Consider the following 25,837-nt stretch of genomic DNA (forward strand, 5'->3'; position numbering starts at 1 on the left):
GTAAGGAATTGCTCTGTCTTCTCCACATCCACATTTCTCAAAAGAATCATCTATACTCAGTTTTCATGTCCCACCTCCTACTTAGTACAATGTCCTGAGCCAGCACCTGGGGGTTATCCCTGACATCACCCTTTCCCTCCCCTCCCTCATTCAATCCACGTGTCTGCAATATAAAAACACATTTGTTAGGCACTTGCTATGCACCGGGCACTGTTCAAAATCCTTTACACGTATTCATTCATATAACACAATCCACCTACTTTTCACCTCCACCACATCCACCCTAGGCCAAGGTAGGGACACCTTCCCTAAACAACTGCAAAGGTTCTCTGTTTTTTAATCGCTGGTGCTAAGGTTGAGTTACTTATTTCTACTTAATGACACACTTCGTCATTGGGCTCTGCACGGCCTCTCTATTTGTTATTTTAAAAATTTTTTTGAGACAGAGTCTCACTCTGTCACTCAGGCTGGAGTGCAGATGCGCGCCACGACGCCCAGCTAATTTTTTATATTTTTAGTAGAGATGGGGTTTCACCATGTTGGCCAGGCTGGTCTCAAACTCCTGACCTCAGGTGATCCACTAACCTCAGCCTCCCAAATTTCCTGGGATTACAGGCGTGAGCCAGCGCGCCAGGCCTCAGCCCTCTGCTTTCAACACCTGTCATTGTGTGCACACTTTACCTATGACTTACAGCAACCATGCAATATTTCGAAGTGGGCAGCAACATTTCAGTTATGATGGACCTGTAAGTTGCCTCCAACTACTACTGGCTACCACAAACAATGCCACAGTGAACAACCTCATGCTTATTCCCCTGCGGTCTATGTGAAGATTTCTCTGAGATGTATGCCCACTAGTGAGACTGAGCAATGCCGTCTTAAATGATCTCCCCTCATCTATTCGGGCCACAGTGGCACATGCCTACAATCCCACTGCTTTGGGAGGCTGAGGCTAGAGGATCACTTGAGGCCAAGAGTTCAAGGCAACAGTGAGCTATGATTGTGCCACTGCACTCTAGCCTGGAAAACATAGCAAGATCCTGTCTCTACAAAAAAATTCTTTTTAATTAGCCAGGTGTGGTGGCATGCACCTGTAGTCCCAGCTACTACTGAAATTGAGGCAGGAGGACCGCTTGAGCCCAGGAATTCAAGACCAGCCTGGGTAACAGAGTGAGATCTCATCTCTACAAAAAATTTAAAAATTAGCCGGGCGCGGTGGCTCACACCTGTAATCCCAGCACTTTGGGAGGCCGAGGTGGGTGGATCACAAGGTCAGGAGATCGAGACCATCCTGGCTAACACGGTGAAACCCCGTCTGTACTAAAAATACAAAAAGTTAGCCGGGCGTGGTGGTGGGCGCCTGTAGTCCCAGCTACTTGGGAGGCTGAGACAGGAGAATGGCATGAACCCAGGAGGTGGAGCTTGCAGTGAGCCGAGATCGTGCCACTGCACTCAAGCCTGGGTGACAGAGCGAGACTCTGTCTCAAAAAAAAAAAAAAAAAAAATTTAAAAATCAGTCCAGGCGGGGTGGCTCACACCTGTAATCCCAGCACTTTGGGAGGCCGAGGCGGGCGGATCACGAGGTCAGGAGATCGAGACCATCCTGGCTAACACGGTGAAACCCCGTCTCTACTAAAAATACAAAAAATTATCCAGGCGTGGTGGCAGGTGCCTGCAGTCCCAGCTACTTGGTGAGGCTGAGTCAGGAGAATCGCTTGAACCCAAGAGGCGGAGGTTGCAGTGAGCTGAGATGGTGCCACTGCACTCCAGCCTCATAAAAAATAAAAATAAAAAAAATTAGCCGAGTAGTCCCAGCTACTAGGGAGGCTGAGGCAGGAGCATCGCCTTGAATCCAAGAGGTGGAGGTTGCAGTGAGCTGAGATTGTGCCACTGCGCTCCAGCCTGGGTGACAGAGCAAGACTCTGTCTCAAAGAAAAAAAAAAATCAGCCGGGTATGGTGGGGGACAGGGAGGTGGGGCATGAGGATCACTTGAGCCCAGGAGGTTGAGGCTGCAGTGAGCTGTGAATATGCCGCTGCACTGCGCTCCAACCTGGACAACAGAGTGAGACCATTTCTCAGAACACACACACAGACACACACACACAGACACACACACACGCGCACACACACAGCTCTCTCAGGATCTGACCTCCCATGGCAAAGAGGAAATTGCAACTATTCACAATTTAATGGTTTTTGTCCCCGCTGCAGGCACACGTAGCCATATCATGACCAGAAGGTGGCATAGTGTGCCTGCAATCCAAAAGGAAAAAGAGATGAAATACATTAACTCTTAAATGTTGCCTTTTTTTCTGATATACGTTGTGCAAAAGTCCAACACTACAGAGATCTGGAGTCTATAAAGGAGAAAGTAAAAATTATCCAGAACCCTAGTCTAGGATATAACCACTTTGGAGAGTTTGGTTTACATCTCATTGCCCCCCCTACTTTTATTTTCAATAATGAAAATAATTTTTCTGGCCAGGTGCGGTGGCTCACGCCTGTAATCCCAGCACTTTGGGAGGCCGAGGCGGGGGGATCACCTGAGGTCGGGAGTTTGAGACCAGCCTGGCCAACATGGTGAAACCCGTCTCTACTAAAAATACAAAAAAAATAGCCAGGCGTGGTGGCCCGCACCTGTAATCTCAGCTGCTCAGTACTTGGGAGGCTGAGGAAGGAGAATCGCTTGAACCCAGGAGGTGGAGGCGGTGAGCCGAGATCATGCCGCTGCACTCCAGCCTGGGGGACAGAGTGAGACTCCGTCTCAAAAAAAAAAGAAAAAGAAAAAGAAAATAATTTTTCTTGCAAAAATGGGAGCATAGATGCACCGTTGCGAGGGGCAACAATGATGTCTGGGCTCGCTTCATTCTACATGGGCTGGGGCATGGGGTAGGGGGGCACAGCCCCTTGGCCCGAGGTGGGAGGGTAGGGGACAGTGTCTGTGGCCCAGGGGTGGGTGGGGTGGGACAACGCATTGTTTTCAGGGCACCCCGTCTACACCCATTACACTCCGCAGCAAAGCCGGCCCAGGTCTCCACCCACCACCCCACTCATCAGGACACCAGGAAGATGCACTTGACCTGCAAGAGACTGTTTGAATACATCTTCCCTAAGAGGATGGACTGATGCTGCAGGCTGGACAAACCGCCAAGCTGAGCTCCAAGGTCCCCCTGACTGAGCCCTGGGATCCTCTTGACCTTCAGCAGAACTCCACTTTTGAAGTCCGGTACCCACCAGGCGGCTGGATGAGCGTGCCTCCATGCAGGGGCGCTCAGGCGGAAAGTCAGCCAGAGCAGATGAAACCTGAATTGTTATCCCAACCAAAAATTACAGCACGATGTTGCCCTCCCTTGTTTTTTTGACATACACCTGGGTGTTAAAGACCCCTCCATGTTGACCCCGTGGGGCATGGGCCAGACAGCCCAGTGGAGAAGACGACCAGGACCAGCCCTGGTGAACGTGGAAACCCAGAAGTGACGGCATTGGACATCAGATGTCAGTGACCCCAGCTGGAAACAGATTTGATATTTGAGAATTTTCACTGGAGCTTAAATATTATAAGTTTAGGACGGTAGACATTTTTATGGGTTTTTTTGTAAGTATGATCTTGACTAATCAAACTGTCTATAAAAGAAATTGAATGGGCTGAATCAATGGCTAATATGGATACCTCAGGGGTTTTCGTGTGTGTGTTTTTTGTTTTGTTTTGTTTTGTTTTGACAGGGTCTTGCTTTGTCACCCAGGCTGGAGTGCAATAGCACAATCTTGGCTTGCTGCAACCTCTGCCTCCCCGGTTCAAGCGATCCTCCGTCCTCAGCCTCCCAAGTAACTGGGACTATGGGTACACACCACCACACACAGCTAATTTTTGCTTTTTGTGTGTGGTGGTTTTTTTCTTCTTCTTTTTTTTTTTTTTCAGACAGCTCCTTGCTCTGTCGCCCAGGCTGCAGTGCAATGGCACGATCTCGGCTCACTGCAACCTCCGCCTCCTGGGGTTCAAGTGATTCTCCTTCCTCAGCCTCTTGAGTAGCTGGGATTACAGGTGCCACCATGCTGGGCTAGTTTTTGTATTTTTAGTAGAGACAGGGGTTTCACCATGTTGCCCAGGCTGGTCTGGAACTCCTGACCTCAAGTGATCTGCCTGCCTAAGCCTCCCAAAGTGTGGGGATTACAGGCATGAGCCACCGCTCCCGGTCTTAATTTTTGTATTTTTTATATAGACGAGGTCTCGCCATGTGGCCCAGGCTGGTCTCAAACTCCTGGGCTCAACCAGTGTGCCCTCCTCAGCCTCCCAAATTGCTGGGATTACAGCGTGAGCCACCACACCTGGCCTCGTTTTTTTTTTAACAGTGCTAAGAGGTAAGGAGGACTCCCTAGGAGCAGTTCGCAGTGGCAGGGAGGCATATTTTATTACTGACATTGTTGAGAATTGATAGTGATAATAAAAGGCAGAATGATTTGGATCAGTTTAATTATTAAGTTCTTTACAGACAGCCTGGATCAGGGTGGGGGACTGCTCCCACTGCCCTGTCCCAAAATGCTCCCTTAAAATTATTTCCAGATATTTAAGAGCTTTATGGCATGACCCAATTGCTATAAAAATTTTAACTTGAAGGAAAATCTATACTATAAAGTAATCGTTTCTTTAAAGATACATTTTAAGCAAGAGGGTTTGGAAAAATCTTTATGTCTACACCTGGTAAGCACAAGCCATGTATATTCCATCTCTCTCTTTCTTTCTTCCTTCCTTCCTTCCTTCCTTCCTTCCTTCCTTCCTTTCTTTGTTTCTTTCTTTGTTTTTGTAAAAAAATTTTGTTTTGAGCCAGGGTCTCACTCTGTTGCTCAGGCTGGAGTGCAGGGGCGCAATCACCGCTCACTGCAGCCATGACCTCCCCAGGCTCAGGTGATCCTCTGGCGTCAGCCACCTGAGTAGCTGGGACCACAGGCACGACCACCACACCTGGCTAACTTTTGTATTTTCTGTAGAGATGGGAATTTCGCCATGTTGCTCAGGCTGGTCTCAAACTCCTGGGGTCAAGCCATCCGCCTGCCTTGGCCTCCCAAAGTGCTGGGATTACAGCACCAGGTCCAGCCATTTCCTTTTTTTCTATGCAAGAGTATTGATATATGTACTGAATCATCCCATACTTGCCAATGTATGTGATCACATACTTATCTTGCTGGGATCACAGGCAAGAGCCACTGCGCCTGGCCCAAGTTTACCTTTTTTTTTTTTTTTTTTTTGGAAATGGAGTTTTGCTTTTGTCGCCCAGGCTGGAGTGTGATGGCGCCATCTCGGCTCACCGCAACCTGCGCCTCCTGGGTTCAAGCGATTCTTCTGCCTCAGCCTCCAGAGTAACTGGGACTACAGGTGCCCACTACCACGCTGGCTAATTTTTTGTATTTTTAGTAGAGACTGGGTTTCACCATGTTGGCCAGACTGGTCTCGAACTCCTGACTTCAGGTGATCCACCCGCCTTGGCCTCTCAAAGTGCTGGGATTACAGGCATGAGCCACCACGCCCGGCCCCATGTTTACTTTTATAGTCCCAGCACCAAGCAAGTGCCTGGCACGTGGTTAGTACCCTAAACATCTGTAGACTGGAGAATGCATGCCTCTCTGGTCTTTACTTTCCTCTTCTGTTAAATGGGGTCGGGTTTGCTGATCTCCCAGAAGACATCAGTAATAAAATTTATTATTTTAGATTTTTTGCTTCTTTCTTTTCTTTTCTTTTCTTCTTTCTTTCTTTCCTTCCCTCTCTTTTTTTTTTTTTTTTTTGTGACACAGAGTTTCGCTCTTGTTGCCCAGGCTGGAGTGCAATGGTGCAATTTCAGCTCACTGCAACCTCCACCTCCTGGGCTCAAGCAATTTTCCTGCCTCAGCCTCCCAAGTAGCTGGGATTATAGCCATGTGCCACCAAGCCCGGCTAATTTTGTATTTTTAGTAGAGACGGGGTTTCACCATGTTGGTCAAGCTGATCTCAAACCCCTGACCTCAGGTGATCCACATGCCTTGGCCTCCCAAAGTGCTGGCATTACAGGCATGAGCCACCGCGTCCAGCCTTATTCTAGATTTTTCTACCACTGTGTTTTATGTGGCTGTCTATTTTAGTTGTCAGGAGAAAATGTCACACCTCTATTATGGTGAAAACTGTGTATTACTCATAGTTATCTATACATTTAATGCAAAAATATAATTTGTAGTGTACATGATGTTCTGCAACCTGTGTTTTTCATTAGGAATGTATTATGGACATCTTTCTCATCAGAGATAGAAATACATTCTGTCTCTAAAGAGTATTGAATGGCTACAGTGTTTCACAGAAGGAAACTGATCAGTCACCTACTGATGGACATTTAGGTTGTTTCCGATTTTTGGTTTTTGCTTTTTTTAGAGACAGGGTGTTGCTCTGTCGCCCAGGCTGGAGTGCAGAGGCACCATCATGGCTCAAGCCATCCTCCTGCCTCATCCTCCTGAGTAGCTGGGACTACAAGTACACACCACCATGCCAGTCTTTTTTTTTTTTAAGATATGGGGTCTCGCTATGTTGCCCAGGCTGGGTTTCCTGTTTTTCACTATTACAAACAAATGAACTTCCTTGTACCTGCCTCTTTACTAACCTCTGGGAAGATTTCTGTAGGAGAGACTCCTGAAAGTGGGACTGCAATATCAGGGGGATATAAGCATTTCAAAATCTTATCAATGTTGCCAAACCACCCATTAAAGACAGCATCTGGCTGGGCGCAGTGGCTCATGCCTGTAATCCCAATACTTTGGAAGGCTGAGGCAGGCGGATCACCTGAGGTTAGGAGTTCGAAACCAGCCTGACCAACATGGTGAAACCCCGTCTCTACTAAAAATACAAAAATTAGCTGGGCATCATGGCATCTGCCTGTAATCCCAGCTACTAGGGAGACTGAGGCAGGAGAATCGCTTGAACCCGGGAAGCGGAGGTTGCAGCTAGCCGAGATTGTGCCACTGCACTCCAGCCTGGGCAACAAGAGCAAAACTCCATCTCAAAGAAAAAAAAAAAAAGACAGCATCCACTGATATTTAAAACGATGATATCACACAGCCAAGAAAACTTGCAAATGCAGCTGCCAGATTTGACATTTTTATCTGGGATGGGGTTGTGAGATCATATGGATATATTTTGTTTAACCTCATTTAGATTTCTTGTGTCCTCTTGGAACACAGCGATGTCCAGTCCACCTTAATTACGCATTCTGCCTTCAGCCTGGGAAGCTTCTGTTCCTTTGAGCTAGTGACTTCGTACATCCCTCAGGCTATCCAACAGAGAGGAAGTCTCGCTCTGTTGCCTAGGCTGGAGTGCAGTGGTGCGATCATGGCTCACTGTAGCCTCAACCTCCTGGGCTCAAGTTATCCTCCTGCCTCAGCCTCCTGAGTACTTGGAGCTACAGGCATGCACCACCACGCCTGGCTAACTTTTGGATTTTTTTTGTAAAGATGAGATCTCGCTATGTTGCCCAGGCTGGTCTTGAATTCCTGGGCTCAAGCAGTCCTCCTGCCTCGGCCTCCCAAAGTGCTGGGATTACAGGTGTCAGCCTTTGCATCTGGCCCACAAACAGCCATTCTTGTTCAAACTTTGCCTCCAGGCCTGGTGTGGTGACTCATGCCTGTAATTCCAGCTATTTGGGAGGCCGAGGTAAGAGGACCACTTTAGCCAAGGAGTTCAAGACCAGTCTCGGCAACATAGGGAGACCTCATCTCTACAAAAAATAAAATTAGCTGGGCATGGTGGTGCGTGCCTAAAGTCCCAGCTACTTGGGAGGCTGAGGTGGGAGGATCCCCTGAGCCCTAGAGGTCGAGGCTACAGTGAGCAAGGTTGCTCCACTGTATTCAGCCTGGACGACAGAGTGAGAACCTGTCTCAAAAATAAATAAATAGGCCGGGTGCGATGGCTCATGCCTGTAATCCTAGCACTTTGGAAGCCGAGGCGGGTGGATGACTTGAGGTCAGGAGTTTGAAATCAGTCTGGCCAACATGATGAAACCCTGTCTCTACTAAAAATACAAAAATTATCTGGGTGTAGTGGTGCATGCCTGTGATTCCAGCTACTCAGGAGACTGAGACAGGAGAATCGCTTGAACCCGGGACACGGAGGTTGCAGTGAGCCGAGATCGTGCCACTGCACTCCAGCCTGGGTGACAGAGCAAGACTCTGTCTCAAAAAAAAGAGAAAAAAAGAAAAAAGAAAAGAAAATTAAAATTAAATTAATTAATTAATTAAAAATAAAAGAATTAGAAAACAAGCTTCACCTCCTCCAGGAAGTGTGCCTTCATCTCCCTATCTCCAGAGAGGTTAGGTGCCCTCCTGGGAGCTCCCAGCCCTCTGCGTTTACTCCAAGCTGATGGCGCTGGGTTGTCATAGGTGTGCCTAGCAACGTCACGAAGGTATAACTCTAAGCAGGAAGAAAATAAACTTCCTCGTGGCAGATTTTACATGCACCTGGAGGCTTGAGGATGGGAAAATGAAACCATCCCTGTAAACCTCATGCAATTAATCAGAGAACAGAGAGGAGAAATGGAAACAAGCCAGGCTTGCAGCACACCCAGCGCTGATCATGAGGTCAGCTGCCCCCTGATCTGCTTCCTCTTGGTTGTCTGGTGCCTGCTGTTCTAGAATCACGTAGACCTGGTTACAAGATCATAGTTCCCCTTAACTGCACTAGAGATAGCAACTTGAACATTATGAAACATTAAATGTTACTTTTGAGAAATTCCTTCAGGTCCTGCGTGCCGGTGAAGCGACTGACTCCGCCAGCCTGAAGGACCCCACCAGGAGCTAACTCCCCAAAAATGTCTTTTTCACATCATGATGATTTCATTTCCCTTGCTCTGACCAATGACACCAATTTTCTAGCCCCTCACTCTCCATAATACCCTTAAAAGCCCCATCCCAGAATTCCCTGGGGAGATGCATTCGCAGGTCTCCTCCTATCCCCTTGCACAGTGCCCTGTGATCATGAAACTCTCTCTACTGCATCCCTGCTGTCCAGTGTAATAGAGCTGTGACAGGGCAGCAGGCATACAAATCTGCTGTTCCTGTAACAAAAAGCACACCTCTACGTCTAGATGGAGCCACGTCTAGAGCCCTGCAGATCCATGCTAGAGGGGTTCCAGCAGGCTGAAGTACAATGGCGCGATCTCGGCTCACTGCAACCTCTGCCTCCTGGGTTCAAGAGATTCTTCCGCCTCAGCCTCCCGAGTATCTTGAATTACAGGTGCATGCCTCCACGCCCAGCTAATTTTTGTATTTTTAGTAAAGACGGAGTTTCACCATGTTGGCCAGGCTGGTCTTGAACTCCTGACCTGGTGATCCACCCGCCTCGGCCTCCCAAAGTGCTGGGATTACAGGCGTGAACTACTGCGCCTGGCCCTTTGTTTTGTTTTGTTTTGTTTTTTGAGATGGAGTCTCGCTCTGTCGCCCAGGCTGGAGTGCAGTGGCGCGATCTGGGCTCACTGCAAGCTCCGCCTTCCAGGTTCATGCCATTCTCCAGCCTCAGCCTCCCCAGCAGCTGGGACTACAGGTGCCCGCCACCACACCCGGCTAATTTTTGTATTTTTAGTAGAGACGGGGTTTCACCATGTTGGCCAGGCTGGTCTCGAACTCCTGACTTCAGGTGACCCACCCAACCTCGTCGGCCTCCCAAAGTGCTGGGATTACAGGCGTGAGCCACCATGCCCCTCCTCCTTCTCTCGTAGGCTTCTTTCTTCCAGCACCTTGTAAGATCAAGGCCAGGGAGACCTCCTTCCCTGGCTCCATCTGGGACAATCACAGTGTTTCTGTGGTCCCCTGTGAGGCTACAATTGGCCTCTCAGTTCCTGCATTGCAGAGCAGGTGGAAGCTGAGCAAGCAACACTGATCTTAGCAGAGCCTCATGTATTCAACTAGACATTTACTGAGCTCAGACTGAGTGCCAGGCATTGAGGATACAATATGGCAGGCAAGATTCCTGCCCCGAGAATAATGATAATTAAAATAGCAAGCATTTATTGCACACTGATTATCTTCTAGGCACTGCGCTAAGCATTTTTTTTTTTTTTTTTTTGAGACCGAGTCTCACTCTGTCGTCCAGGCTGGAGTGCAGTGGCGCGATCTTAGCTCACCGCAACCTCTGCCTCCTGGGTTCAAGCGATTCTACTGCCTCAGACTGCTGAGTAGCTGGGATTACAGGCACACACCACCATGCCTAGGTAATTTTTGTATTTTTAGTAGAGACGGGGTTTCACCATCTTAGCTAGGCTGGTCTCGAACTCCTGATCTCGTGATCCACCCACCTCGGCCTCCCAAAGTGCTGGGATTACAGGTGTGAGCTACCGTGCCCAGCCCCAACCTTCTTTTCTTTTTCTTTTTCGAGTGCAGTGGCACGATCATAGCTCACCGCAGCCTCAAACTCCTGACCTCAAGTGATCCTTCCACCTCAGCCTTTCAAAACAGTGGGATTGCAGGTGTGCCTCACCTTATCCAGCCTAGGTGCCATTAATCCCATTGTATAGATGAGTAAACAAACATGCAGACTAAGCTTGTCTAAGAGCACACAGCTAACTAGGGGGCAAAACCAAGCTTTAGACCTGAGAAGCCCTGTTCCAGAGCCTACTCCTTTAACCATTAACTAAACTAAACCAACGGTTGCATGCCAGTGGGGACAAATAATGGTAAAGCAAACAAATAAAAAAGATACTGGCCAGGTGGCTCACGCCTGTAATCCCAGCACTTTGGGAGGCCGAGGCGGGCAGATCACCTGAGGTCAGGAGTTCAAGACCAGCCTGGCCAACGTGGTGAAACCCCGTCTCTACTAAAAATATAAAAATTAGCCGGGCATGGTGGCACAAGCCTGTAATCCCAGCTACTCAGGAGGCTGAGGCAGGAGAATCACTTGAACCCAGGAGGCGGAGGTTGCAGTGAGCCGAGATCATACCACTGCACTCCAGCCTGGTGACAGAGTGAGACTCTGTCTCAAAACAAAAACAAACAAACCAACAAAAAAAGGATGGAGTCTTGCTCTATTGCCCAAGCTGGCCTTGAACTCCCAGCTTCAAGCAATCTTCCCAGCTTACCCTCCCAGAGCCCTGGAATTACAGGCATGAGCTACCACACTAGGCCAATTTTTGCTTAATTTAAGATTATTTTCCTCTTTCTCTGATCACCTGGTCTGTTATTATTGCCCCAATCCTGTTTTCATTCAAGTATCCTGTCTTCACTTTCATTTCCTGGGTGTTAAGGAACTCATACATCATCCAAATCTGGGAAAACAAAGGCTAAATTCAATTCCGGCTCAGGCAAGGGAGAAACACAAGCAGAAGTTCAGCTTTTTGTGTTTTTGTTTTTGTTTTCAGACACAGTCTCGTTCTGTTGCTGAGGCTGGAGTGCAGTGGCTCGATCTCAGCTCACCACAACCTCTCCCTCCCAGGTTCAAGCGATTCTCCTGCCTCAGCCTCCTGAGTAGCTGGGATTACAGGCACTTGCCACCACGCCAGGCTAATTTTTGTATTTTTAGTAGAGATGGGATTTTGCCATGTTGGCCAGGCTGGTCTTGAACTCCTGACCTCAGGTGATCCACCCACTTTGTGGATCTCCCAAAGTGCTGGGACTACAGGCATAAGCCACCGCACTCGGCCTCATTGTGTCTTCTGCCTCAGTACATCCATATTTTGAAATACATATTATTTTATTATAATTTGTTTTTGAGACAGGGTCTCCCTCTGTCACCGGGCACTGTAGCAAGTGTCTTTCAAACATTATCTCATTTGATCCTCTCCCCAACTCTAGGAAGAAGATACAATTATTATCTTCCTTATTTTACAGAATTGGAAACCAAGGCACAGAGAGGTGAAGGGACTCGCCCAAGGTCACACGGAAAGTGGTGGGTCAGGGGATTGAACTGAGGGCAACTGGCTCCAGACCCTGAACTCTCCAACCCTCTGCCACCCTCCTCCTAGGTGAGGGAGATTACATTACTGGGGACCCTGTTTCAGGATATTAAGGGGTTTTCCAAGATGTTTCTCATAGAAAAAAGAAAAAAAAGGGTGTGGCTCATGCCTGTAATCCCAGCACTTTGGGAGGCCGAGGCAGGCAGATGACTTGAGGTCAGGAGTTCAAGATCAGCCTGTCCAACATGGTGAAACCCCATCTCTACTAAAAATACAAAAATTAGCCAGGCATGGTGGCAGGTGTCTATAATCCCAGCTACTCGGGAGGCTGAGCCAGGAGAATTGCTTGAACCTGGGAGGAGGAGGTTGCAGGTTGCAGTGAGCCAAGATCACACCACTGCACTCCAGCCGGGCGACAGAGACTCCATTTCAAAAAAAAAAAGAAGACAAGCAAGATGTTGAGTGTGACTGGGTGGAAGCCACTGACTTGTCCCTGGCACAAGTGTGCTGATATCCCTTCCCCCTCCTTCCTCACGTCCTGCATCTCAGCGATAATTGGGGTGCCGGGGTTAGCTGTGTGGCCGTCATCCCAGGCCCAGGTGAAGCCCTCGATCAGGTGAGGCCATGATCCCAACGAGTGTTTTAGCCCAGATCCTGCCTCTTCCCTGCTTTCTGCCGAGAAGCGGGACCTCCTCTATGGAAAATATCCAGCTGGGTGAGCTTGGGAGGAAGGAGGTGAGTTGGGCTGGACTCAGGGACCGACTCTTCCCGTCTCATGACTGTGTTTACTGGGCTGGATTTTGGGAAGGGGCCAGATTGCATCAGACAGGGCCTGATGGGCTGGAGCCAGACTGTGGTCTGAGGAGGAGACACAGCCTTATAAGCTGAGGGAGTGGAGAGGCCCGGGGCCAGGAAAGCAGAGACAGACAAAGCGTTAGGAGAAGAAGAGAGGCGGGGAAGACAAGCCAGGCACGATGGCCACCTTCCCACCAGCAACCAGCGCCCCCCAGCAGCCCCCAGGCCCGGAGGACGAGGACTCCAGCCTGGATGAATCTGACCTCTACAGCCTGGCCCATTCCTACCTCAGTAAGGCCCACTCAGCCATCTCCACGGTCCTTCCTCCTCTCCCGAAATCAGGACCCACCCCTCTTGTTTCCTCTCATTTCCTTTCCTTTCCTCTTCGTTTCTTTCTTTCTTTTTTTTTTTTGAGAGAGTCACTCTGTCACCCAGGCTGGAGTGCAGTAGTGTGATCACAACAACTCAAACAACTCACCACAGCCTCGAACTCCTGGGCTCAAGTGATCCTCCTGCTTCAGCCTCCTGAGTGGCTGGAACTTCAGGTGTGCACCACCTGCAGTGGTGAGATGGGGTCTCACTATGTTGCCCAGGCTGATCTCAAATTCCTGGGCTCAAGCAATTCTCCTGCCTTGGCCTCCCAAAGTGCTGAGATTACAGGAGTGAGCCACCCTGCCCAGCCCACTCACCTTTTTCTAGCCAACCTGTTCCTTGGACCCTCACGTCACCCCTGTCTAGTCCCTTATCCCAGGAGTGCTATGTTACTCAGCCTGGAACCTCACACACATCTGGGGTCCCACATTCCACAGAGGGGAAGCAGCAGGCTTCTCCCTGCTCTTCCCATCCCCACAACCCCGAACCCCTGCCTCTCCTCTGACAGGGCCTCTCATCATGCCTATGCCCACTTCACCTCTGACTCCTGCCTTGGTTACAGGAGGCGGAGGCCGGAAAGGTCGCACCAAGAGAGAAGCTGCTGCCAACACCAACCGCCCCAGCCCTGGCGGGCACGAGAGGAAACTGGTGACCAAGCTGCAGAATTCAGAGAGGAAGAAGCGAGGGGCACGGCGCTGAGACAGAGCTGGAGGTAAGGAGTCGGGGGGCCCAGAGAGCTCAAGGTGGTGCTTCTGCCATGAAGGACAGGCCGGAAGGTGTGTGATTGGGTGGGGAGGAGGGATCAGGCAACTGTTGTCTTGATGCAGAATAAAACGAGACATATGTTTGACTGTGAGTTTCCTAGTGGCCAGAGCAAAGTGGGAACACAGAACCTTTCCAATTGAAGGGAAATTTGACTTACAGAGACAGAAATTGAGGCTAGAGAGGGTGGGTCCTTCCATGGAGTCACAAATCAAGTGAGTGGGAGAGGCAGAATTAGAACCCAGATCTCTGTCCCTTTTACCACCTGCTTTTCCTCACCCCCCAGATGAGGCCAGACCACGGACACTACACCCAGCAATAGAGACGGGACTGCGGAGGAAGGAGGACCCAGGACAGGATCCAGGCCGGCTTGCCACACCCCCCACCCCTAGGACTTATTCCCGCTGACTGAGTCTCTGAGGGGCTACCAGGAAAGCGCCTCCAACCCTAGCAAAAGTGCAAGATGGGGAGTGAGAGTCTGGGAATGGAGGGGCAGAGCCAGGAAGATCCCCCAGAAAAGAAAGCTACAGAAGAAACTGGGGCTCCTCCAGGGTGGCAGCAACAATAAATAGACATGCACGGCAGCCACAGCTTGGGTGTGTGTTCATCCTTGTTCTTTTTGTGTTTTTGTTCAGGCATGTGTGTGCTTGCCTGTGCCTGCACATTCATGAGCCTGAGAGAGCATCTTTGATGTGTATTTGTGTTTGGTGCATGTATCTGGGGCAGGGAGTGTTCCTGCTCTTGCAGGGTCTACGCTGTGAATGCAGCTTTTGGTTTGTTTGCTTTTGCTTGCATATATTTTAGTGCATACATTTCTGTGGGCTCCTACGTAGTGGAAAGGAATTTCTTCTGCTTTTTTGCGATAGTGCCCATGAAACACGGCCCTCCCCAGCGCCTGTTTTTGTTGATTGTGTCCTGTTCGTAGACGGGAACGCTACTTATGCGTGCCATCTAAAAGTCAGAGAAAACTGAGATTTAAAATATTAAAAGCCAGGGCCTGGGGCAGTGGCTCACGCCTGTAATCCCAGCCCTTTGGGAGGCCGAGGCGGGTGGATCACAAAGTCAGGAGTTCAAGACCAGCCTGACCAACATGGTGAAACCCCATCTCCACTAAAAATACCAAAAATTAGCCAAGCATGGTGGCAGGTGCCTGTAATCCCAGCTACTCAGGAGGCTGAGGCAGTAGAATCGCTTGAACCCAGGAGGTAGAGGTTGCAGTGAGCCGACATCGTGCCATTGCACTCCAGTCTGGGTGACAGAGGGAGACTCTGTCTCAAAACAAACAAACAAACAAAAACTAAAGTCTGGGAGCAGTGGCTCATGCCTGTAATCACAGCAGTGTAGGAGGCCGAAGTGGGAGGATTACTTGAGCCTAGGAGTTCGAGACCAGCCTGAGCATCATAGTAAGACCCCATCTCTACAATTTTTTTTTTGAGACAGAGTCTCACTCTGTTGCTCAGGTTAGAGTGCAGTGGCACCATCTTGGCTCACTGCAACCTCTGCCTCCCGGGTTCAAACAATTCTCGTGCCTACGCCCCCTGAGTAGCTGGGATTACAGGTGAGCACCACCACGCCTGGCTAATTTTTGGTTTTTTGTTTTTTTGATACAGAGTCTCACTCTGTCGCTCAGGCTGGAGTGCAGTGGCATGATCGCAGCTCACTGCAACCTCCGCCTCCTGGGTTCAAGCTATTCTCCTGCCTCAGCCTCCTGAGTAGCTGGGACTACAGGCACCTGCCACCATGCCTGGCTAATTTTTGTATTTTTAGTAGAAACAGAGTTTCACCATGTTGGCCAGGATGGTCTCAATCTGTTGACCTCATGATCCACCCGCCTTGACCTCCCAAAGTGCTGGGATTACAGGCGTCAGCCACCACGCCTGGCCAATTTTTGTATTTTTAGTAGAGATGGGGTTTCATCATGTTGGCCAGGCTGGTCTCAAACTCCTGACCTCAAATGATCTGCCCACCTCAGCCTCCCAGCCTTTGGGAGGCCAAGGAGGGAGGATCGCTTGAGGCCAGGAGTTCGAGACCAGCCTAGGCAACATACCAAGGCCCTGTCTCTACAAAAATTTAAAAATGAGCAAAGCATGGTGGCTCATGCCTGTAGTCCTAGTTGCTCAGAGGCTGAAGTTGGAGGATCCCTTGAACCCAGTTGGAGGCTACAGTAAGCCATGATGGTGCCACTGCACTGCAGCCTGAGCAATAGAGTGAAACCATGTATTGAAAAAGAAAGAAAGAAAGAGAAAAAGGAAGGAAGGAAAAGAAAGGAAGGAAGAAAGAAAAGAAAGAGAGAAAGGAGAGAAAAAGAAGAAAGAGAGAGAGAAAGAAAGGAAGGAAGGAAGGAAGGAAAAGAAAAGAAAAAAGAAAGAGAGAAAAGAGCGAGCCCGGGCACAGTGGCTCACACCTGTAATCCCAGCACTTTGGGAGGCCAAGGCAGGCAGATCACCTGAGGTCAGTAGTTTGAGATCAGCCTGACCAATATGGAGAAACCCCATCTCTACTAAAAATACAAAAGTAGCCGGGTGTGGTGGCACATGCCTGTAATCCCAGCTACTTGGGAGGCTAAGGCAGGAGAATCGCTTGAACCCGTGAGGCAGAGGTTGTGGTGAGCCAAGATCACGCCATTGCACTCCAGCCTGGGCAACAAGAGCAAAACTCCATCTCAAAAAAAGAAAAAAAGAGAGAAAGAAAGAGAGAAGGAGGGAAAGAAAGAGGAAGGAAAGGAGGGAGGGAAGGAGGAAGGGAGGGAAGGAAATATTAAGGGATTTGCCCTAGCTCACTCAGGGCTCATATTCAGGGATCTTATTGTCTTCAGATATGAGGTGGGTCCCCAGGCCAAGGGGGCTGTGGGACAGGGTTCTGGGAAGTGAGATGGGGGAGGGAGATTCTTATTCAGTGCTATGTCTCAGGACCAGAGTTGAAGAAAAATATGGGGCAAACAAGAAGTGTGGTTGGAGCTGAGATTATTTATTGATTGAGATACAGGTTTGGGTTGCTATTAGGAAGAATCAAAACAGGATACAAAGTTACTCCTCTCTTACTTAGCCCCAAGTCCTCCTGGGTTCAAATGGCAGCTCCATTGTGTTGAGGATTCCAGCTATTTTTACTCACTGTTCTGCCACACCCAAAACATGGCTTCCACTTTGAGGCCCAAAATAGCTACTCCAATACCTGCCATCACGTTTGCATCTCAGCCCGTGGAAAGAGTGTGGAAGAGACAGAGGAGGCCACACCTCTTCAATTTTAGGGCATAACCTAAAAGTAGAACACATCACATCTGCTCCGAATGTGGCTACATGGCCACACCCAACTACGAGAGAGGTTGGGAAATGTAGCATTGAGCTGCTTAGCCACGTGGTAGCCAAAACTTGGGCAACAGCAGGGTTTTATGATGAAAGGGAACCAGAGAGAGTGAATACACGAAGAAGCTAGCAAGAAACATTGCCCACATGCAGACTCAACAGATGTCGGGGGAGAAAACTCTGAGATTGGGCCCCGGGCAGAGCCTGTTTCCTTTTCCCCTGTCCCTTTCACATAAGCCCCACACTGCAGAACTTGGAGTCAGTGGTTCATGGGGACCCAAGGACATCCACAGAGGACCGAAGTACCTGATAGAGCAGGAACAGATGCACGTCAGACTACGACCAGCTTGAACCCTTGGGGACCTGTATCCATCCCCTTCCCTTCAGTCCAGCCTAATCACAGCCACAGAATGAATCCATGACCGGGAAGGACATTTAAGGACCTCTGGCCCAACTCTCCCCACGCAACAGTGGGATTGCCTCTGCTTGTTTGAATACCACTATGGAGGGGAACTTGCTACATTTAAAGGTTGCTGAATTTTTTTGTTTTGTTTTGGGAGATGGAGTCTCTCTCTGTCGCCCAGGCTGGAGTGCAGTGGTGTGATCTCGACCCACTGCAACCTCCGCTTCCTGGGTTCAAGCGATTTTCATGCCTCAGCCTCCCTAGTAGCTGGGACTACAGGTGTGGGCCACCACACCTGGCTAATTTTTGTATTTTTAGTAGAGACGGGGTTTCACCATGTTGGCCAGGCTGGTCTCAAACTCCCGACCTCAGGTGATCTGCCTGCCTTGGCCTCCGAAAGTGTTGGGATTACAGGCTTGAGCCACACCGCCCGGCAAAGGTTGCCTAATTCTATCTCAGGGCAAGTCTGTTCATGTGGGCTGAAATCTGTCTCTCATACCTGCCCTTAAATAAGCTTCTGTTTTTCTGGTCCTTTCTGTCTGAGATGACTTTAATTCCTCCCCCGACCCCATCTCATGAGGCTCAGCTTAGATGTTTCCTTCTCTTCCTCCCTGATGGCTGCGTGCAGAAGCTCATACCTGCAATCCCAGCACTTTGGGAGGCCGAGGTGGGAGGATTGCTTGGGCCCAGGAGTTCTAGGCCAGCCTAGCAACACAGCAAGACCCTCTCTCTACAAAAAATTAAAAATTAGCCAGATGTGGTGGCTTGTGCCTGTGGGCCCACCTACTCAGGAGGCTGAGGTGAGAGGATCTCTTGAGCCTGGGAGGTAGAGGCTGCAGTGAGCCATGATCTCACTCCAGCCTGGGCGTCAGAGTGAGACCTGTCTCAAAAAAACAAAAACCAAAGTTTTCCTTAACTTGCAATCCTCCGCCCATCTCCTGACCTCCACCCCAGGCCGACCCTCCTCTGGGATCACACGGAAGCCTGGGCCCAGAATCTTACAGTCTACCTTGGAAATCCTTCAGATTTTGCCTCCAACTCCTCTTTCCATACAAGTTACATATTAACTCAATCAATGCTTATTGGATGCCTACTGAGTTACCAGGACCCTGCTGGAGGCCTGTGCTGCTGAGAGGGACAAATAGAATCCTGATATGACTGGAACCAGGAATAGGGCCACCATCAGCTCTAGAACCCAGGGAGCAAATGGCAGGAGCAACACCAGGCAGTCGGCCCTCAGCCCAGCACAGACCTGGTGTGTTGGCTTCAGAAAATCCTGGAAACATCTCTGCTGTGTTTGGAGCTCCTATTCTGTGAGAAGTGTTTTATAGGCTTTGCTCCATTTAATCCTTACGATAACCCAATAGGACACACTATTAATGATCCCCTTTTTTTCAGACCGGAAAACTGAGGTTCGGAGACATTAAGTAATTTGCCTAAAGTCACACAGCCACATCCTGTAGGACTTGGGATTATGAACTCAGGTCTATCTGAATTTTAAAGCCTGGATTTTTCCCCCTTTGCTACATGCCTGGGAAGAACCATGTATTGACAATGAGGAATCCTAAACTCTCGTTAATTTCTGGTCAATTACTCCTCTGGGCCTGGGTTTCCTCACCTGTCAAATGGTGAGACTGGCCTCTCTTCTGTCAAAAGAGAAAATGAAGGCTGGGAAGCACTGTGTCCCTAGCTGGAATGGCCACTCCCTGTCCTGGGTCCTTTGACACCAGCCAGGAGTCCTCACACACTGCCCCTCCCTCCTGGCCTCTGATTGGCCTTTCCTGGCCTCGCCCTCGCCTGGCACAGCCTCTGCCTGAGAGGCCTTTAAGTGGCTGTTCTGGGAATTAAGGCAATTCTTGGAATTGCAGAATTTTTGGATCCGAAAGGATCCTACCCAGACTCTTCCTCTTCTGTCTCCATCCCCTTTCCTAAACCCTTTCTTTTTCTTCTGGTTGCATGTCTGTTTCCCCATTTTGGGGGGATCCCCCTGAGAACTAGAGAAATCACTGACCTCTGTCCTACCCCAGGGGCTTACAGAATTGGCCCTGTCAGGCTTCTATAACTCAAAGGACTCCCGACTCCTTGCAGAGAACTGAGAAACTCACCATGGGGTTGTCTGTCTGTTCTGCAAGCAACCTGATTCTCTTCCACCTTCCCCTTTCTCAAAGGCCAGCTCACAGATACAGGAGTACATTTTTAAATTTCAGAATCACCCTCAGTTTTCTCTTTTTTGAGACAGGGTTTCAGTCCATCACCCAGGCTGGGGTGGAGTGGTGCAATCACTGCAGCCTTGACCTCCTGGGCTAATTTTTAAATTTTTCGTAGAGATGAAGTCTCGCTGCTATGATGCCAAGGCTGGTTTCAAACTCCTGTCCTCAAGTGATCCTCCTGCCTCGGCCTTCCAAAAGTGCTGGGATTATAGGCATGAGCCACCGTGCCCAGCCCCAAAATTGATTTTTTAACTAAAATCCCCTAAAGTTAATGCTAATGACAGTAATAGTTCCAGCTACCACTATTGATAATCTACCTTAGGGTTTTCCCAACTTCATCTTTCCCATAGCACTTTTGTGATTGATTTCTGCTGTCTATACATTCAAACTATACTATATATATTATGCTATATTTACTTAGCATTTAAAAACTACCTCCTGCCAGTCACAGTGGCTCACGCCTGTAATCCCAGCACTTTGGGAGGCCAAGGCGGGCAGATCACCTGAGATCAGGAGTTCGAAACCAGCCTAGCCAACGTGGGGAAACCCCATCTCTACTAAAAATACAAAAATCAGCCAGGCGCAGTGGTGGGTACCTGTAATCCCAGCTACTCAGGAGGCTGAGGCAGGAGAATTGCTTAAACTCGGGAGGCAGAGGTTGCAGTGAGCCAAGATCGTTCCGTTGCACTCCAGCCTGGGCAACAGAGCAAGACTGTGTCTCAAAAAAAGAAAAACAAACTACCTCCTTATCCTTTTCACTCAAATATACTTAAAAAGGAAGCTACAGCATATAACCACCAACAATGGAAAACCACGGTCATATGTCATAATTAGAAATTAATTGTAGGCCAGACACAGCAGTTCACCCCTGTAATCCCAGCACTTTGGGAGGCTGAGGAGGGTGGATTATCTGAGGTCAGGAGTTTCACACCAGCCTGACCAATATGGTGAAACACCATCACTATCAAAAACACAAAAAAGATAATTTTTAGCTTAGGGCCTGGTGGCTGGGTCGGTTCTCTCCTTTCCAGTCGGAGACCTCTGCCGCAAACATGCTCCGCCAGATCATCGGTCAGGCCAAGAAGCATCCGAGCTTGATCCCCCTCTTTGTATTTATTGGAACTGGAGCTACCGGAGCAACACTGTGTCTCTTGCGTCTGGCATTGTTCAATCCAGATGTTTGTTGGGACAGAAATAACCCAGAGCCCTGGAACAAACTGGGTCCCAATGATCAATACAAGTTCTACTCAGTGAATGTGGATTACAGCAAGCTGAAGAAGGAACGTCCAGATTTCTAAATGAAATGTTTCACTATAACGCTGCTTTAGAATGAAGGTCTTCCAGAAGCCACATCCACACAATTTTCCACTTAACCAGGAAATATTTCTCCTCTAAATGCATGAAATCATGTTGGAGATCTCTATTGTAATCTCTATTGGAGATTACACTGATTAAATCAATAAATAACTGAAACTTGAAAAAAAAAAAAAAACCCACAAAAAAATTTAGCTGGACATGGTGGCAGGCAGCTGTAATCCCAGGTACTAGGGAGGCTGAGACAGAAGAATCGCTTGAACCTGGGAGGCAGAGGTTGCAGTGAGCAGAGATCGTGCTACTGCACTCCAGCCTGGGCAACAGAGCAAGACTCTATCTCAAAAATAAATAAATAAATAAATGAAATAAAGAAATTAACTGTAAAGGCTGAGCATGGTGGCTCATGCCTGTAATCCCAGCACATTTGGAAGCTGAGGTGGGTGGATTACTTGAGGTCAGGAGTTTGAGACCAGCATGGTGAAACCCCATCTCTACTAAAAATACAAAAATTAGCTGGGTGTGATGGCACACCCCTGTAATCCCAGCTACTCAGGAGGCTGAGGCAGGAGAATTTCCTGAACCTGGGAGGCAGAGGTTGCAGTGAGCCAAGATCGAACCATTGCACTCCAGCCTGGGTGACAAGAGCGAAACTCCATCTCAAAAAAAAAAAAAAAAAAAAAGGAAAGGAAAAGAAATTAACTGTAAAAAGAAATACCGAAGTTAGCCAGTGTGGTGGTGTGTGCCTGTAGTCCTAGCTACTCAGGAGGCTTAGGTGGGAGGATCGTTTGAGCCCAGGAGTTTGAGGCTGCAGTGAGCTGTGATTGCACCACTGCACTCTAGCCTGAACAACAGAGCAAGACCCTGTCTCAAAAAAAAAAAAAAAAAAAAAAAGGAACACTTAACTAAAACTTTTTTTAAAGTTCATCCAGCCAGGCGCGGTGGCTCATGCCTATAATCTCAGCACTTTGGGAGGCTGAGGCAGGCGGATCACCTGAGGTCGGGAGTTTGAGACCAGCCTGACCAACATGGAGAACCCTTGTCCCTACTAAAAATACAAAATTAGCTGGGCGTGGTGGTGCATGCCTGTAATCCCAGCTACTTGGGAGGCTGAGGCAGGAGAATCTCTTGAACCCGGGAGGCAGAGGTTGCAGTGAGCTGACTCCAGCCTGGGCGACTAGAGGGAAACTGCATCTCAAAAAAACAAACAAACAAACAAAAAAAAAAAACGCCGGGCACGGCGGCTCACACCTGTAATCCCAGCACTTTGGGAGGTCGAGGTGGGTGGATCACCTGAGGTCAGGGGTTCAAGACCAGCCTGGATAATATGGTGAAATCCCTTCTCTACTAAAAATACAAGAATTAGGTGGGCATTGTGGCACTTGCCTGCAGCCTGTAGTCTCAGCTACTTGGAAGGCTGAGGCAGGAGAATCGCTTGAACCTGGGAGGCGGAGGTTGCAGTGAGCTGAGATAGCGCCACTGCACTCTAGCCTGGTGACAGAGCAAGACTCCGTCTCAAAAAAAAAGAAGAAGAAGGGTAGGGCGTGGTGGCTCACACCTGTAATCCCAGCACTTTGGGAGGCCGAGGTGGGTAGATCACCTGAGGTCAGGAGTTCGAGACCAGCCTGGCCAACATGGTTAAACCCTGTCTCTACTAAAAATACAAAACAAAACAAAAATTAGTTGAGTGTGGTGGCACGAGCCTGTAATCCCAGCTACTTGGAAGGCTGAGGCAGAAGAATGGCTTGAACCCAGGAGACAGAGGTTGCAGTGAGCCGAGATCGCACCACTGCACTCCAGCTGGGTGACAGAGCTGAGACTCTGTCTCAAAAAAAAAAAAAAGAAGAAGAAGAAGAAGAAGAAAAATTATGGGAGATCATTGTTTTGGGTTGAACTGCTGCACTTTAGGCCCCAACAGATAAGACCAAACCAAAATGGAGTTACTCATGCTAAATGTCACATAATCAAACTGAAACTTTGAGGAAGGAGATAGATCCCAAACAGACCAGTTTTTCCTGAAAACAGGAGATTCCAGTCAACCTGAGTCAGTGTAATATTGGTCCCCTTTGCTTTAACTCTTACAAAAAAGTCACCTGAAGGAACCTCATGTTAACCAATCAGCTTTTTTCCTATTGTTCTGTTTCCTTGGCCAGTGAGAGATCTTGATTCTGTTTTGTAGAATGAAAGCTGTACCAATTCATGAATTGCAAATAAAAGCCAATTAGATCTATATCCAAAATTGTTGTCATTTTGTCTTTTGACACGGTGAAAGGTGAATAGGAGAAACTCCACCTTGGTTTGTATATAAAAATATTATCCAGGATGGTGGCTCACGCCTGTAATCCCAGCACTTCGGGAGGCCAAGGCGGGCAGATCACCTGAGGTCAGGAGTTCAAGACCAGCTTTGTCAACATAGCGAAACCCCGTCTCTACTAAAAATACAAAAATTAGCCAGGCTTGGTGGCTCGTGCCTATAATCACAGCTACTAGGGAGGCTGATGCACAAGAATTGCTTGAACCCAGGAGGCAAAGGTTGCATTGAGCCAAGAACACTCCACTGCACTCCACTGAGCCACTGCACTCCAGCCTGGGAGTGAGACTGTCTAAAAAAAAAAAAAAAAAAAAAAAATATATATATATATATCTAGCCACAGCCATTATTATCACACTGGATATTTACCAAAGCCTGCACTAGGGAAAAACACTGCTGGTTGGAGGCTGAGCCAAGAGCAAACTAAGTGTGCTGATACCCATGCCCCTGATTTCTAGGGAGTTCTGTGGCCTTCAGGGAGTCCCAGGGGAGCAAGATTAGAGCACCCAGTCCCTGAGTGCCCTGCTATCAGCGGCCTTGACAGAGGCGATCTCTCCTTGGTGGCTGGAATCAGCATCCAGGGCTCTGTCAACTATTATAGAAACATTTTATTCTTTTTGTAAAACAAAAGTTCTCTTTTCTTTTCCGATTACAAAAGAAGTTATTGCTGTGGAATCGCAAGATAATCCCCATCCTCTGGTCTGTCTGTCCTTTGTTCCCATGACTGAACTCCAACTTTTGCAAAACACTTACTTTTATTTTATGTTTTATTCTAGAGACAGGCTCTTGCTCTGCTGCCCAGGCTGGAGTGCAGTGGTGTAATCTCGGCTCACTGAAGCTTTGACCTCCCGGGTCTCAAGTGATCCTCCCACCTCAGCCTCCTGAGTAGCTGGGACTACAGGCACACGCCACCACACCCTGCTAATTTTTGTATATACACACACACACACACACACACATATATATACGTATATATATGTGTGTGTATATACACACACACATATATACACACACATATATATACGTATATATATGTGTGTGTGTGTGTGTGTGTGTGTGTGTGTAGAGATGGGTAGGGGGTGGGTCTCACTAAGTTGCCAAGGCTGGTCTTGAACTCCTGGGCTCAAGTGATCCTCCTGCCCTGGCCTTCCAAAGTGCTGGGATTACAGGTGTGAGCCACCATGACTGGCCTGCAAAAACATTTAAATTATAAAATTAATGTTTCTTTGTCAGCACTTCATGGAATCAGTACTTCATGGAATTCTCATATCAGCTCTGTATCCTGTTCTCTTTTCTGGAAACTAGTTCGGAAAGTTTCATTTCTTTTTTTTTTTTTTTTTTTTTTTTTAGATGGAGTCTTGCTCTGTTGCCCAGGATGGAGTGCAGTGGCGTGATCTCAGCTCACTGCAACCTCTGTCTCCCAGGTTCAAGCGATTCTCCTGCCTCAGCCTCCTGAGTATCTGGGATTACAGGTGTGTGCCACCATACCCAGCTAAGTTTTGTATTTTTAGTAGAGACGGGGTTTCACCATGTTGGCCAGGCTGGTCTCGAACCCCTGACCTCAGGTGATCTGCCTGCCTCAGCCTCCCAAAGTGGGATTACAGGCATGAGCCACCGCGCCTGGCCGGAAAGTTTCATTTCTTTAACTGTTTGGGGAAATATCATTTATTCCCTCGACAAATACTTTCTGAGTACCTACCATATGCCAGGGAATAGTCTAAAACTGCAGACACCATGGTAACTAGACATACTGCCCTTTCCTCATGGAATTTACCTTCCAGTGGGGGCAGAAAAACAATTATAAGTGAACAAACAAATAAGAATTTCAGCAATGCTTCACTGAGGAGGCATTTAAGCAAAGGCCAGAAGGAAGTTTCAGTCATGCTGAAATTCCTGTTTGTTTCCTTAAGAGCAGGTTATTACCATCTGGCATGCTATGTATTTTACTTATTTATTTATTGGCTGATTTTTTCACCATTGTCTCCTCAGTGCCTGAACATAGTAGGTGCTTAATAAATATTTATGGACTAATAACGCTTTGAAGAAAATAAGCAGAGCCAGGCGTGGTGGCTCACGCTTGTAGTCCCAGCACTTTGGGAGCCTGTGGTGGGAGGATTGCTTGAGGCCAGGAGTTTGAGACCAGCCTGGATAATATGGTGAAACTCCGCCTCTACAAAAAAAAAAAAAAAGAAAATTATCCACGTATGGTGTCACGCACCTGTAGTCTCAGCTACTCGGGAGGCTAAGGTGGGAGGATCGCTTGAGCCCAGGAGATTGAGGCTGAAGTGAGCTATGACTGCACCACTGCACTCCAGCCTGGGCGACTGGACCCAGAGATTTAGAGATAGAAGCGAGACCCTATCTCTGAAAGAAAAACACCAAAAACCAAAAAAGAGGGCGAGAGAGGGAAACAAAGCCAGACAGCAGTTAAAGTCACAAGGACAGATCTTAATCTGTAATATACTGTTGCAATAGG

General features: G+C 48.4%; 3 protein-coding genes across 3 annotated transcripts in view; 2 read left to right on the top strand and 1 right to left on the bottom strand.

Moving 5' to 3' along the window:
* Positions 1-25,837, bottom strand: part of LOC112207873 (nuclear pore complex-interacting protein family member B8) — a 159,251-nt gene that overhangs the window by 119,581 nt on the left and 13,833 nt on the right. The gene's annotated exons all lie outside the window — the stretch shown is intronic.
* On the top strand, positions 12,744-14,408 carry NUPR1 (nuclear protein 1, transcriptional regulator). The gene is made up of 3 exons (XM_003952812.6): positions 12,744-12,981; positions 13,625-13,774; positions 14,111-14,408. Exons 1-2 carry the CDS (start codon positions 12,870-12,872, stop codon positions 13,759-13,761), a joined length of 249 nt encoding a protein of 82 aa, XP_003952861.2. The 5' UTR covers positions 12,744-12,869; the 3' UTR covers positions 13,762-13,774; positions 14,111-14,408.
* On the top strand, positions 20,712-21,231 carry LOC107968821 (cytochrome c oxidase subunit NDUFA4-like). The gene has a single exon (XM_054669124.2). The coding sequence runs from the start codon at positions 20,792-20,794 to the stop codon at positions 21,035-21,037; it is 246 nt and encodes an 81-aa protein (XP_054525099.1). The 5' UTR covers positions 20,712-20,791; the 3' UTR covers positions 21,038-21,231.

This window comes from Pan troglodytes, chromosome 18 (genome assembly GCF_028858775.2).
Source record: "Pan troglodytes isolate AG18354 chromosome 18, NHGRI_mPanTro3-v2.0_pri, whole genome shotgun sequence".
Classification (NCBI taxonomy): domain Eukaryota; kingdom Metazoa; phylum Chordata; class Mammalia; order Primates; family Hominidae; genus Pan; species Pan troglodytes.

Bases quoted from the DNA above. Each gene is read 5' to 3' on its own strand.
- NUPR1 (XM_003952812.6), top strand. From the start codon at position 12,870: ATGGCCACCTTCCCACCAGCAACCAGCGCCCCCCAGCAGCCCCCAGGC. The intron at 12,982-13,624 runs GTAAGGCCCACT...CCTTGGTTACAG, and splicing joins CCTGGCCCATTCCTACCTCA to GAGGCGGAGGCCGGAAAGGT.
- LOC107968821 (XM_054669124.2), top strand. From the start codon at position 20,792: ATGCTCCGCCAGATCATCGGTCAGGCCAAGAAGCATCCGAGCTTGATC.